The sequence below is a fragment of the Mastacembelus armatus genome, chromosome 24 (genome assembly GCF_900324485.2).
Source record: "Mastacembelus armatus chromosome 24, fMasArm1.2, whole genome shotgun sequence".
NCBI classification, from domain to species: domain Eukaryota; kingdom Metazoa; phylum Chordata; class Actinopteri; order Synbranchiformes; family Mastacembelidae; genus Mastacembelus; species Mastacembelus armatus.
The window spans coordinates 72,892-87,537 of NC_046656.1; the positions used below are offsets into that span (position 1 = coordinate 72,892).

The 14,646-nt window shown below is 40.6% G+C and overlaps 1 protein-coding gene across 2 annotated transcripts in view; it reads left to right on the forward strand.

Annotated features, from left to right (window-relative positions):
• Positions 1-14,646, forward strand: part of slc35f1 (solute carrier family 35 member F1) — a 66,619-nt gene that overhangs the window by 13,568 nt on the left and 38,405 nt on the right. For both annotated transcript variants that reach the window (XM_026318684.1, XM_026318685.1), the window contains exon 3: positions 2,454-2,581. In XM_026318684.1, the coding sequence (XP_026174469.1) occupies positions 2,454-2,581 (128 nt within the window). The remainder of the gene's footprint in view (positions 1-2,453; positions 2,582-14,646) is intronic.

Here is a 14,646-nt window from a genome sequence, read left to right on the forward strand (position 1 = left end):
AATGACGCACACCGCACCCAAGGGTCCAGCCAAACACACAGGATTACAGCAAGCAACAAAGGAATCAACTGAACACTGCAAATGGACCACTACCAATTTAAGATCAGCTTCTTTTAGGGTAACTGCGCTCCTAGGCTGAGCATGGGCAGACTGCAGCGAGGTGCGCATGCGCAGAGCTCCACCCTACGCCTGTTGACTTTCTAACAGGTGTACTCACTTCTGTGAGATACTGTATATTGTTTTGTCAAATGTTGCATTTTCTTTTTTGCTACTGTATTTAGCATTTTAATGAAATCTTCTGTTGTATGTTGTAAAATGTTATTTTATATGGAATGTGTTTTGTAAAATGTTCTTTCTGTTCTTGTATTTTCTGAAATGTTTTTGTAAAATTTATTTTCTCAGACAATGGATTTTGTGAACTGTGTTTTTTGAATTATGTTTTGGCTGATTCTTTCGACAGATTTTTGTGTCCTTTGGAATGTTTTACAGTTTATCTTTTTCACTTTTGTTGTTGTGTTTTCTAAAATGTGTTTGTTCCACTTTCTTTTGTGAGTTTTACGACATGTGGATTTGTATTCACTGTTGTTGTGGTTGTGTTTTGTGGTTATGTTGTGTGACACCAACTGCAGTATGATGAGCCTGACCACTGCACTGGATCAGTCACTGACTGTAATTGAACGATTAATTTGAGATCAGCAGTACATGTTGCAAATATACGGTATGTTTGTATGTATGTACAGTGGTGTGAAAAAGTGTTGGCCCCCTTCCTGATTTCTTTTTTTTTTTGCTCTTTGTCACACTTTGTTTCAGATCATCAAACAAATTTAAATAATTGCAAATAAAAGTTAACACACGTAAACACATCATGCAGTTTTTAAATGAAGGTTTTTATTATTAAGGGAAAAGAAAACCCAAAACTACATGGCCCTGTGTGAAAAAGTGTTAGCCCCCTAAACCTAATAACTGGTTGGGCAGCAACAACTGCAATCAAGCATTTGTGATAACTTGCAATGAGCCTGTCAACAGCACTGTGGAGGAATTTTGGCCCAGTCATCTTTGCAGAATTGTTGTAATTCAGCCACATTGGAGGGTTTTTGAGCATGAGCTGCCTTTTTAAGGTCATGCCACAGCATCTCAATTGGACTTGGTCAGGACTTTGACTAGGCCACTCCAAAGTCTTCATTTTGTTTTTCTTCAGCCATTCAGATGTGGACTTGCTGGTGTGTTTTGGATCATTGTCCTGCTGCAGAACCCAAGTTCGCTTCAGCTTGAGGTCACAAACAGAAGGCCAGACATTCTCCTTCAGGATTTTTTGGTAGACAGCAGAATTCATGGTTCCATTTATCACAGCAAGTCTTCCAGATCCTGAAGCAGCAAAACAGCCCTAGACAGATCAGCCCCTGATGTTCTTTTTTTGAAATGCCAGACGTAATGGGACACACACCTTCCAAAAAGTTCAACTTTTGTCTCGTCAGTCCACAGAGTATTTTCCCAAAAGTCTTGGGGATCAGCAAGATGTTTTCTGGCAAAACTGAGACGAACCTTTTTGTTCTTTTTGCTCAGTTTTTCATCTTGGAACTCTGCCATGCAGACCATTTTTTCCCAGTCTCTTTCTTATGGTGGAGTCATGAATGGTGACCTTAACCGAGGCAAGTGAGGCCTGCAGTTCTTTGGATGTTGTTGTGGGGTCTTTTGTGACCTCTTGGATGAGCTGTCACTGAGCTCTTGGAGTAATTTTGGTCCTCCTGGGAAGGTTCTCCACTGTTCCATGTTTTCACCATTTATAGATAATGGCTTTCATTGTGGTTCGCTGCAGTCCCAAAGCTTAGATGGCTTTATAACCTTTTCCAGACTGATAGATCTCAATTACTTTCTTTCTCATTTGTTTTTGAATTTCTTTGGATCATAATGTCCAAAGGACACTTGCATAATGTCTAGCTTTTGAGGATCTTTTGGTCTACTTCACTTTGTCAGGCAGGTCCTATTTAAGTGATTTCTTGATTTCGAACAGGTGTGGCTGGAGAAATTGAACTCAGGTGTGTAACTTAACCACAGTTAAGTTATGTTTTATGTTGTTTTGTTGTCAAACACTGTTTCACACAGGGCCATGTAGTTTTGGATTTTGTTTTCCCTTAATAATGAAAACCTTCATTTAAAAACTGCATGATGTGTTTATTTGTGTTATCTTTGACTATTATTTAAATTTGTTTGATGATCTGAAACATTAAAGTGTGATAAACATGCAAAAAAATAAGAAACACTTTTAACACCACTGTATATATGAAGGCATTTGTGTGTATATAGGTCCAAACTATAAAATGGGCTTTGTGTATTGGAAGACCTTAAACAGTGCATAAACAGAGTGTGTGCTCTCTATCCTCTTCACATATATTTAACAGACTGGCACTTTAGTATTTTCATTATCTTCCTTGTGTGTCTCTCTGTCTTACCAGGGGAAGGGAACTTGCTGGCCATTCTTAAGCAGCGCTGGTGGAAATACATGTTTCTGGGTTTGATAGACATTGAGGCTAACTACCTGGTCCTTAAGGCTTATCAGTACACTACACTCTCCAGTGTACAGGTTCGTATTTGTGAGCATATAAAAGTATGCTTAGTTTCAGTTCACTTAGATCTAAATGTTCTTGTTATGGTTAGTTCTACTAGACACACAGTGTCTGTGTTACAAGTTGTGTGAATGCTACTGACAAAAAAATCGCTTTTGAGTTGAATTATGAAAAATGTAGGATCCATTGTCCATCCATTGAGCAGCATGCAGAGCAACAGCAGTTTTAGTGCTCTGTGTATTGTATGTCTACACAGAGAAAGAATATAAAATTGTCCAACAATGTGGTCTGGACCAAATTTTGGACAAACACTCAACATCCCTTGGACGAAATATTCTGAATTTTGACTGACCATGTGTCGGCCAATTCTGTTTATAAAGGCTCAAAAAAGAGAGATGTATTTCTGGGGTTATTCAGACACTTGCAAGAGAGTTATCAGTCCATCAACATAGAGAAGACTTCAGGCTGAGAACTAAGACCCGATTCAAGTTTCTATTCATTCCTAGATCAATGAACTATACAATCTATTCCACACTGTGTTCAGGGTCATTACCCACAGTCTCAGCTCAACTCCACTCATAGTCACAAAAAAGAATATTGTTATGCTAACATTATGTTTACACTGGGCATGCACTTAGAAATAGACAAGAATTCATCATGTCAAACTGCTATATCACGAAAAAGGAAAACTCATTGTTGGGATTGCTGTGCAAACAGCAAGCCCAAGATATGTTCTTCATTTTCTCTTTATTATTGTTGGGATTGCTGTGCAAATGTTCTTTGTTCTATGTTCTTCTTTTTTTCTCTTTTTTTTCTCTTTATTATTTTTATTCTGTCATGTTTCGGTCGTTATCTAGTTCTACACCGTTCGACGTAGAAACGTCATTCAAACACCGTCGCATTCAGCTCGATGAGGAGAGGGTTACTTCTACTTTTTTCGGTGATATCGTTTATATTTTCTGAGATATTCCAGGTTTTGTCGGAAAATTTTCCCATAGAAATGAATGGGGGGAATGTTCAAATCCTCTTCAACTTTGTTTGTTTCAGCTTTAATTGTGTCAGCATACTTTCAGCTAGAAACACCATTTGACCTTTAAATGGGTCAGAAGGCATTAATCTATTAATATTGTTTTGTATTGCAATTATCCCTTTTCCTGATGTACAAATCATTTTTATCAAATAATCCAGGAGGTAATGCCGGCTTTGCCTTTAGCAACAGAATATGATTTGGTGTAAGTGCTTCAAGATCAAGTGGGTCATCAGACAGTTTAGTGATTCATTGAGTGAGTTATTCAGGATTGCCTCAGCTTTGCACAAGACTGTATGGAACCCATCATCATCAAGTGTCAAGGATTTTCCTCACCATGCGGATGACTCGTTCCTAAACACCACCAAAATGAGATGCTGAAGGGGGATTAAAACTCCATTCAATACCTTTCTGATGCAGCACACCTTGAATCTTTGCATGATTTAGTGATGCCAGTGCCTCACGCAGCTCTCTATTTGGGTCAAATAAAGTTTGTTCCATTGTCTGACCAGAAATGCTCTACTTGCAGATAAATCTGCGCAAAGCATTAATACAAGTATTTGTGTCAAGAGAATTGACCATTTCGAGATGAATTGCTCTGCTAGCCAGACAGGTAAAGATTACACCGTACTGCTTTACAGTGTTCCTTCCCCTTTTCACCTCTGTTGGTCCAATGTAGTCAACTCCTGTGTTAGTAAATGCTGGACTATCAGGTGAAATCCGTTCCCTTGGTAGATCAGCCATCTTTTGTCCCAACATTCTCCCGTGGTATTTCCTGCAGAAGTGACATTCTAAGACCACTTTTCTCACAGCTGTGGTGGCACCTGTAATCCAGTATTTCCTTCTCAATGTAGATAATATGTGGTTTCGCCCACAATGTCCAAGCCTTTGATGTAAATCCTTCAATATGAGTGAAGCAACATTTTGGTCTTTAGCAAGAAGTAATGGATGTTTTATGTCTTCAGGCATTGTACCTTGTGTCAGTCGCATTTTTAGCAGCTTGTGGTTCAGTTTTAGCAGCCAAGCAACTGCTCTGCGAAGTTTCTTCCAGTCTGAAAAGTAAGCCATAAGTTTGTCTGTCCCGTGCAGTGAGCCTTGAGTGTTTATTACATTTACAATGGCTTCTTTCTTTACTTCAGGGTCATCAGTCTTAATTACAGTTTCAAACGCAGTGACTGAGTTTGCTATTTGCCTGAAGTCAAGAGGCTTTCTAACCATAGACTCAATAAGTCGGTTTACCCTTTTACTGACCCACCCGTGTCCTAACCACATGCTCTTCATCATGAGTATCTGTGACTGGCTCTGGATGAACCTGCATCTGCTTAGGCCACTGGTGTTTCTCTCTGAGGAGTAGAGATCGGCGCATGTTGCCAAGTGTTCTATTAAACCTCTCAGTTCCTCCGTTCCCCATGGGATGATATGGTGTTGTGTTTGACTTTGACACTCCTGATAGTTTGAGTAGTTCAGCTGAACTACTGAGCTCCCTGATCAGAGTCGATTCGTTCAGGGAACCCATACACACAAAAGATATGATCCCACAGCTTCTTGGCCACTTGTTTTGCAGTCTGATTTATACACGGGAAGGCATGAGCCAGCTTTGTAAAGTGGTCTGTCACGACTAGCACATTCACCGAATGTTGCCTACTATCCTCCGCACTCCAGAAATCCAAACACACTAACTGCATTGGAGCAGAAGTTCTGATGCTTTCAAGTGGGGCTCGAGCAGAGGGGTCTGGTGTTTTGGCTAGAATACACCTTCGACAACACTTGACATAGTCTCTCACTTCAGAATCCATCTTTGGCCAGAAAAAGATACCAGATGCAGGGTCTTCATCTGTCCCCTGAAGAACTACACTGAGACTTCCTCACTTGGTGACACTGGACCTTTAAACGAAAGGCATCTTGAATCCCATCATGGCTAACACCCTCAGCCTCTGTAAGAAGGCGGCTATACTCCTCTGTGATGAGACGATGACCAACTGTCTTTGCAAAGGGGTCTCTGGCTGAGTGCATCAGCCACTATGTTCTTCATGCCAGGTATGTGTTTCAAGTAAATTTGTAAGGAGCAAGCTTGGACACCCAGCGTTGCTCACATGCATCAAGCTTTGGTTTTGTCATGATATAAGTAAGGGGGTTGTTGTCTGTCCATACTGTGAATGGATGGCCTCTTAACCAATGACTGAACTTCTCACATGCTGTCATGATCCGCAATTTTGTACTTCCTTTTTGTCTTATTTTGAAGGATCATGGCAGGATTTTGTTTTGGTTGTTTTCTGTTCCCTTGACCTTTTGACCTAATTAGTTATTGTCTTCACCTGTGCCTTGTTTTGTCCTTCACTTTAAGTACCTTGTTTTAGTCACTGCCCTTGGCCAGGTCGTCTGTTGTCTCACCTCGTCTGTTGGATCACGTCCGTTGTACCATGTCTGTTGCCTTACCTCGTCTGCTACCTACGTCCCACGCCTTGACTTCTGCCTGACTTCTGTTGCCACGTTCTACCCTGCTTGTTTCCTTGGTTTTTGGACCCTTTTGATCACGGTTTGTTCTTTTGTTTCCCCAAGGTTAAGTTTAGTAGTTTTGGTTTTCTGTTGTGTGTCCTCACCAGGTTTTGTGTGTTCGTCTAGCTTTCTTTTGGATTCAGGTTTTTTGTCTTGTTACCTTGTTCATGCTTTGTCCCCTCTGTTCAAGTGTCTTTGTCCCATTCCATGTTTTATGCCCTTGTGTTTTCATGCCTTGCCTTCCCTGATTTTCGTGTCCATGTTTCCCCCTAGGTCTGTGAGTCCTTCTTGTGTGTGACCCAGACCCTCATGCCTTGTGTTCCTTAACTTCCATGTTCATGTTTTCTTGTTTGGTCTGGTGCGTCTCCTTAAGTGTGTGACCCAGACCCTCATGCCTTGTTTCCCTTGAGTCCCTGTCTTTGTCGTCATGTTCATGCTTCACGTGCTCCTGCTTTGTGTGTTAGTTTTTGTTTAACTTCGTTTTTTTGTACAATAAAGCCCCTTTTTCCCTCACTCCTGAGTTTTGTGTGAAGTTTGCTCCTGACCACGCCCTAGTTCATGACACATGCTGCATTTTAAGGGTAGGAATTCATGGGCTGGGCACTTTCTCTGAGAACAGCACAGGGTCTTACTGGCGAAAGCAATGGGACGTGCCTTTTCTTCTCCAGCTGGTTTCTGTAAGACCTAAAAACAGGATTAGCGGCTGAGAGAAATCTGGGTGTTTGAGAACAGCACAGTTCAAAAGTTGCTCTTTAAGGTTAGACGAAGCATCAGCACATTCATTTGTCCAATCAGAGGGTCTGAGTTTCCTGTATGAACCAGCATTTGAATTTTCTTTCGCCTTCCCCCTTCTCTTTTGCCCAGCAGTAAGAGCAAACAGTGGCTTGGCTATGGAAGAGCAATGTGGGATGAAGTGTTGGTAGTAGAATACCATTCCAAGGAAGGATTTTATCCTCCTCACTGATGGTGTACAACCATCATCCTCCATCAGGTCAGCCTTTGACATTTTGGAGATTACCTCGACTTTTGCTGGATCTGCAGCAGCTCCATTACTATTCACAATGTGACCCAGGAATTTGACTGACGATCGCATCAGGTGGCACTTCTATGGGTTGAGTTTGAGGTTATGAAGCCACAGCCGTTGGAACACAATCTCCAACCTCTCCAAAGCCTTCAGTTGAAGAAAACATGAGCAGATCATCAAGGTAGCACGGTAAACTGCTGAAGTTCAGGTCTCCAAATATACTGAGCATCATTCGCATGAATGAGGCTGGACTGTTACATAAGCCCTATGGCATTCTTTTATACTCATACAGCCCCATCGGGATTGTAAATGCCGTGTATTTCTTGTCTTCCTCTGCCATTGGGATATTATAGAACCCTGAGGTCAAATCCATCCTGGTGTTCCCACCTGTCGGCTTTCTTTATTTAAAAAAAGCACAACGTTTTGTTTTTATTATGATGGTATACCACTAAAACTAGACCCTTTACAGATTTGAATGATATACTTCTTTTATCTTTACGATCAGAATTGACGGAGTAATCTAAGTTTGTTTCGGCCTCATCAGGAAATGATGCGTCAAAACGCGTCGGCGCGTTCGTCGACCCCAGAGGGTTAACAAACATCACTGCTTCTTGGCAAGGGTCCTCAATGCGCCGTCCGAACCTCTTCAGGCCCTCCTCTGCTGCATCAATGGCCTTATTCAGTCGAACCCAATACTCTACAGGGGTCTCACCTGCCACTGGAACTGTGCCATAGAAATCAGCCATGGGCATGCATGAATAAGCCACCTCACCAAAATGTTGTCTGAGAATGTCATAAATTACATTTGGGTTCTCTTGAGGCTCAAGGGAGGGACTGCTTCTCAGGGTTATTCTAACAATATCTTTAGCTTTGCCCATTAGTTTAGACATAATTTTGGAGTACTGTTCCTTCATGGGTGTGGCTCGTTTCCCGAAGTACACTTCTATTAGCTCCTCCCACTCACAAACAGTATTCTTGGCTGACCCCTCACCCGTGAAGACTGGGGGCTCTCTCACATCTGACTGTAGGAACTAACTTGCACTTTGGATCGGATCGGAGGCACAATAAACCTGATCGGGACATCCCTACAGTTAACACACAGGCTGAAACTGAAACACACGGGCCAAAATGGCTAATTTTGTTTGCAAAATGCTCTAACACTCACAAAACTTTAAACATAGGCAACAAAAGAAAATATTTCCACCAGACACTATAACTTGTGGTCAAATTAATATATTTAGTCAAACAGTCACTACACATTGGCCAACAAAATACAAAACAGAGCTCTCAATATGAAATTACACTGTTCGAACTGTGTTGAATATAGTCCAATTGGTATTTGACTATATTTTTTATAGTATTACTGCTACCCCAAAAGAAGCCACCCCAAAGAAAACTTAGGGGTGGAAATATCTAAAAAAAAAATAAAAAAATAAAACCTTACAAAATAGAGTTACATATTTACAAATAAATGGGATTGATGAAACATCTGCATTACCGTGGTCATAGTTTGTTCTGCTAACAGAGCAATGCAGTAAAGCTGAAATACACAGTGGTATGCAGTAACATTGTGACTTACCTGTTCTCATGCCGAAAAAGCCTGACAAATAGATGCCACAGTGCTCCAACTCAGAATAGGCTGGACAAACGGTCCACAGAATTCAATTCAATTCAATTCAATTTTATTTGTATAGCGCCAAATCACAATACAAATCATCTCAAGACACTTTACAAAAACAAAAAACCAAGCAAATCCCTTATGAGCAAGCACTTGGCGACGGTGGAGAGGAAAAACTCCCTTTAACGGAAGAAAAAACCTCCAGCAGAACCGGGCTCAGTTTGGGCGGCCATCTGCCTCGACCGGTTGGGGTGAGTGGATAGAGCAGAGAGAAAAGAACAGAAACAATAAACAACAAATAGACACTGCAGGTTGGTGGGACCAGTAACTGCACATCAGCGATATACAGCTCCAGGACCAGGGACACCTGCAGAAGGTACAGAGAGAACAGAGAGAGAGGGAGAGAGCACAAACTAGGGGAGAGAGAGAGCACAAGGTTAGTGACATTCAATGGTGGAATATACATGAGGTGGGAGGAGAGGAAGAGAGGGGAGGGGAAAGGAAAGGGGGGGGGGGTTAGGGTAGGGGAGCTCAGTGCACCGATGGTCCTCGGGCAGTCTAGGCCTATAGCAGCATAACTAAGGCATGGTTCAGGGTTGCCTAAAGCCAGCCCTAACTATATGCTTTGTCAAAGAGGAAGGTTTTAAGTCTAGCCTTAAAAGTACAGAGAGTGTCTGCCTCCTGAACCCAGGCTGGGAGCTGGTTCCACAGGAGAGGAGCTTGATAACTAAAGGCTCTGCCTCCCAGTCTGCTTTTGGAAACTCTGGGAACCACAAGTAGACCTGCACTCTGAGAGCGAAGTGGTCGATTGGGATAATATGGTACTATGAGGTCTTTAAGGTATGAAGGAGCTTGATTATGAAGGGATTTGTATGTGAGAAGAAGGATTTTAAATTCTATTCTATATTTTACAGGGAGCCAATGAAGAGAAGCCAATATAGGAGAAATATGATCTCTCTTGCTAGTTCTTGTCAGGACTCTGGCTGCGGCATTCTGGATTAATTGGAGGCTTTTTATGGAGATACTGGGACATCCAGATAGTAATGAGTTACAGTAATCTAGCCTTGAGGTAACAAATGCATGGACTAGTTTTTTTGCATCATTTTAAGACAGGATGTTCCTAATTTTGGCAATGTTGCGTAAGTGAAAGAAGGCAGTTCTAGAGATTTGTTTTATGAGTTTTATGAGTTAAAGGACATGTCCTGGTCAAAAATAACTCCAAGGATTTTTACAGTAGTGCTGGAGGCCAGGGCTATGCCATCTAGAGTAGCTATAATTTTAGAAAAGTTATTTCTGAGATTTTTTGGCCCAAATATAATTTCTGTTTTCTCTGAGTTTAACCCTCTGGGGTCTGAGGGGGTTTTTGGGGCCTGGACAAATTTTGACATGTCCTGACATTTGTGCTTTTTTCAGTGTTTTTTAAACATATTAATGTCTAAAGTCTGATAACACTGTAATCAGCACAAAATTGGCTACAATAATATGTGAGCAGCAAGTTTATACATTATTGTGTTTTTGAGAAAAAAGTGTTTATGCATATGGCTAGTGAAAAACTACAATTTTTTACTCACTGAAATAAGACCATAAAACACAAACAGAACATTGGTTCACAAGACCTTGGAGACCAGCATGTTGTAGGCTAAAGTGTTTACTTCAGAGTGCTGTGAATGTCATCTTGTTCACACATTCACAGTAAACAATACACTGATTTAAATTTTCTAAGACACTTTTTGTCCAGAAAGGCCATATGCAAGAGGGTGTGTCTGAGGATGAATAGTCATGTGATTTACCTGAGAACACAAAAGACGCACTGAACGTCCAGACAAAGCCACGCATAATGAGCCTTTCAGTCAATGTAGATGGGACGGATTAGTGCTGTACAATACAACACAATGAGGAGCCAAACGATCCTCATTTGAGTTAAAATTAGTGTTTTTACTCTGAGGACAAGCTAAACTATTTGTCTCTGTGAGGAATGTAAGGAGCGCCGCTTCACGTGTGTAACGCGCCATCATCCAAACGCGTCGAAAAAGTGAGTAAATTCTATGATGAAGTTTGATATTTTGTGTCATTTCTCGGGGGCGTGCACATATTTACCTGGTTCACCTGAGATTATTTACATGTGAACAGTGGACAGTGTACAAGGCGGGACCGCATTACCTGTAATGAGGTGAGACAGGAAAAAACGGACTTCTCCTTACGTTCATACGGATTAAATCAAAAGTGATGATTTGTTTTTGACTTGAATTGTTTCACTCAAAAGAAAACATTTCAAGCTTTCTAGCCATATAATTCTTATTTTTATGAGCCAAGTATTCGCTGAGATTCTGGTTGTTTTATTTACGCGTCTGTGAAGAGAAATGGCAGAGACAGAAAAGTCCGAGAGCGCACCCTGTCGGCTTTCTTTATTTAAAAAAAGCACAACGTGTTGTTGTTATTATGATGGTATACCACTAAAACTAGACCCTTTACAGATTTGAATGATATGCTTCTTTTATCTGTACGATCAGAATTGACGGAGTAATTTAAGTTTGTTCCGGCCTTATCAGAAAAAGATGCGTCAAAACGCGCCGGCGCGTGCGTCGACCCCAGAGGGTTAAAAGTAAAAAGTTACTGGTCATTCAGGCCTTGATGTCAGTTAGACAGGTTTGAAGTCTGGTTAACTGGTTTGTGTTAACAGGTTTAATAGATAGATATAACTGAGTGTCATCTGCATAGCAGTGGTAATTAATAGAGCGCTTCCTAATGACATATCCTAAAGGAAGCATGTACAGGGTGAACAGAATCGGTCCTAGCACAGAGCCTTGTGGAACTCCATAACTAACTTTGGTTTGTGTGGAAGGTTCATCATGGACATGAACAAACTGGAATCTGTCCGATAAATAGGATTGGAACCACTTTAACGCTGTTCCTCTGATACCAATCACATGCTCCAGTCTCTGTAATAAGATGTTGTGGTCAATGGTGTCGAATGCAGCACTAAGGTCTAGGAGGACAAGTATAGAAACAAGTCCATTATCTGAGGCTAAGAGAAGATCATTGTTAACTTTCAACAGTGCTGTTTCTGTACTATGATGTGCTCTAAATCCTGATTGAAAATCTTCAAATAGTTCATTCCTGTGTAAGTGGTCTGATAGCTGCTTAGCAACAGCTTTTTCTAGGATTTTAGAAATAAATGGCAGGTTGGATATTGGTCTATAATTAGCCAAGACTCCTGGATCAAGACTAGGCTTTTTGAGTAAAGGTTTGATTACTGCAGTCTTAAAGGCCTGTGGTATGTAGCCTGATACTAGAGATAAATTTACCAAGTCTAATAAAGATGAGTTCATTAATGGCAGGGTGTCTTTAAGCAGTCTAGTCGGGATGGGGTCTAAGAGACACGTTGATGATTTCGATGAAGCAACTACTGATGTAAATTCAGAGAGATTTATGGGAGAGAAGCAGTCTAAACATAACTGAGGTCCTACAGATGATTCAAGAGCTACTGTAGTAGAAGATTCATTTATTGCAGGTATAGGAAGCATCTGCTGAATTTTATCTCTAATAGTTGTGATTTTTTTTGTAAAGAAACTCATAAATTCATCACTGCTGAGAGCTAAGGGAACACTGGGCTCAACAGAGCTGTGACTTTTTGTCAGCCTGGCTACAGTGCTGAAAAGAAACCTGGGATTGTTCTTTTTTTCCTCTATTAGTGATGAATAGTATGCAGTTCTGGCTTTACGGAGAGCTTTTTTATATGTTAGTTGACTGTTTTTCCAGGCTAGAAAAATTTCCTCCAAATTTGTGGAACGCCACTTCCTTTCCAGCCTTCGTGATGCCTGCTTTAAGGTACGAACATGTAAATTATACCATGGGGCTAGTCTTCTCTGATTTACTAACTTCTTTTTCAGAGGGGCTACAGAATCAAGCGTTTCACGCAGTGAGGTTACAGCGCTGTCAACAACATGATCAATTTGGTAGGGAGTGGGATTGAAGCAGCTGCCCTCCACTGTGTTTATACTTGGCATAGATGTAAATAAAGATGGAGTCATTTTCTTAAATTTATTAACAGCGTTGTCGGATAAACATCTGCTGTAGTGGAATTTTCTTCCGAACGCTGCATGATCCATCATTTTAAATTCAAAAGTTATCAAAGAATGATCTGACAAAACAGGATTTGGGGGAAAAACTATTAGATGTTCAATTTCGATGCCATAGGTCAGAACAAGATCAAGGGTGTGATTGAAACAGTGGGTGGGTTTATTAACATTTTGAATGAAACCAATTGAATCTAATATAGAATTAAATGCAATGCTGAGGTTGTTATCTTCAACATCTACATGAATGTTAAAATCTCCCACTATAATAACTTTATCTGATCTAAGCACTAAATCAGACAGAAAGTCAGGGAATTCAGTTAAAAACTCTGAGTAAGGGACAGGTGGACGGTACACAATGACAAGTAGAACTGGTTTTGTGTTTTCCACTTTGGATGTGAGAGACTAAGAGTGAGGCTCTCAAATGAGTTATAACTGTTCTGAGAATGAAAGTTTAATAATAAGTTTGAGTGGAAGATTGCAGCTACTCCTCCACCTCGACCTGTGCTTCGAGGAACATGATCATTTTTATGACTGAGGGGGGTTGATTCATTCAGACTGACATATTCATCCTGCTGTAGCCAGGTTTCAGTAAGATAAAGTAGGTCAATTTGGTGATCAGTTATCAAATCATTTACTAACAGAGATTTAGATGAAAGAGACCTGATATTTAATAATCCACATTTGACAGTTCTGTTTTTCTGTTCAATAGAGGAGGAGTGGTCTTAATTTTTATTAAGTTTTTATGAATAACTCCTCTTCTGTTAACTTCTGATTTATTTGATTTATATGTTCAAGGGGCAGACACAGTCTCTATGTGGTTTAAGGGGGGCGGGAGCTCAAAGGAAACTGCAGAGAGGCATTTTAGACTGAGTCTCTGCATCCCGGTCCCCACCCTGGATTGTCACAGGCTTTAGGTCGGCTAATAAACTCGGCCAAATTTCTAGAGATGAGAGCTGCACCATTCAAAGTGGGATGGATGCTGTCTCTCGCTACCAGACCGGGTTTTCCGCAGAAAGTGGCCCAATTGTCTATGAAGCCCACATCGTTTGCTGGACACCACGACAGCCAGCGACGGAACGATGACATGCGGTGTGGCCCTCACAAGGTGATCAGTGGAGAAGAACCTTTCTTTGGAGTAAGCCAGGATTGTGTCACAGACCTCTTTCCACAGCTTCTGCTTGGAGCCTCTTTGGTCTTGTGGTTACTGTTGGCACTTGCTGCTGCAGTTTACATGAGTCTCTGAGGAAATAAAACAAAAGGTAAGATGAGTTTTATTTGTCACATGCAGTTATACATAGTATATCGCAATGTCAAATGTATTTTTGTTCCTGCAGCTTATAGCAAAATAGTAGTTTCACACACAACACAAGATAAAAATATAAATGTGTATCTAAAAAACATAAAGACAAAAATATAAAATGTAAGCTTAAAAGGGGAGCGTCTCTTGTGGCTGCTCACAGCAAAATCATGTTAATATTTCAGCATTACTTGAAATCAACAGAGATGAGATTTAATTTAACACCTGTAGAGTCAGTTTCTGAAAATATTTTCGTCGTTCCGTTAATTACTACATTTTCAGTGTTAAAATCACCACACCTTCATTTTTGGTGAAAAAGCGCGTTCCAGAAACTGATGTTACCGTTTTATTCTTGTTCTTACGGTAAGTTTTATTTGATTATATTTAATGTTGTAGATACATGTCTGCATAAGTAATATAATTAAGTGTGAAGATAATTGCATTTCTATGTAAACATATAGTCTGTATGTGTAACATCCCATTTTAAACCATTTTTTGTGGAACTGGCCAATTGCTAGCACGAACTCTAATTCTGGCAGAA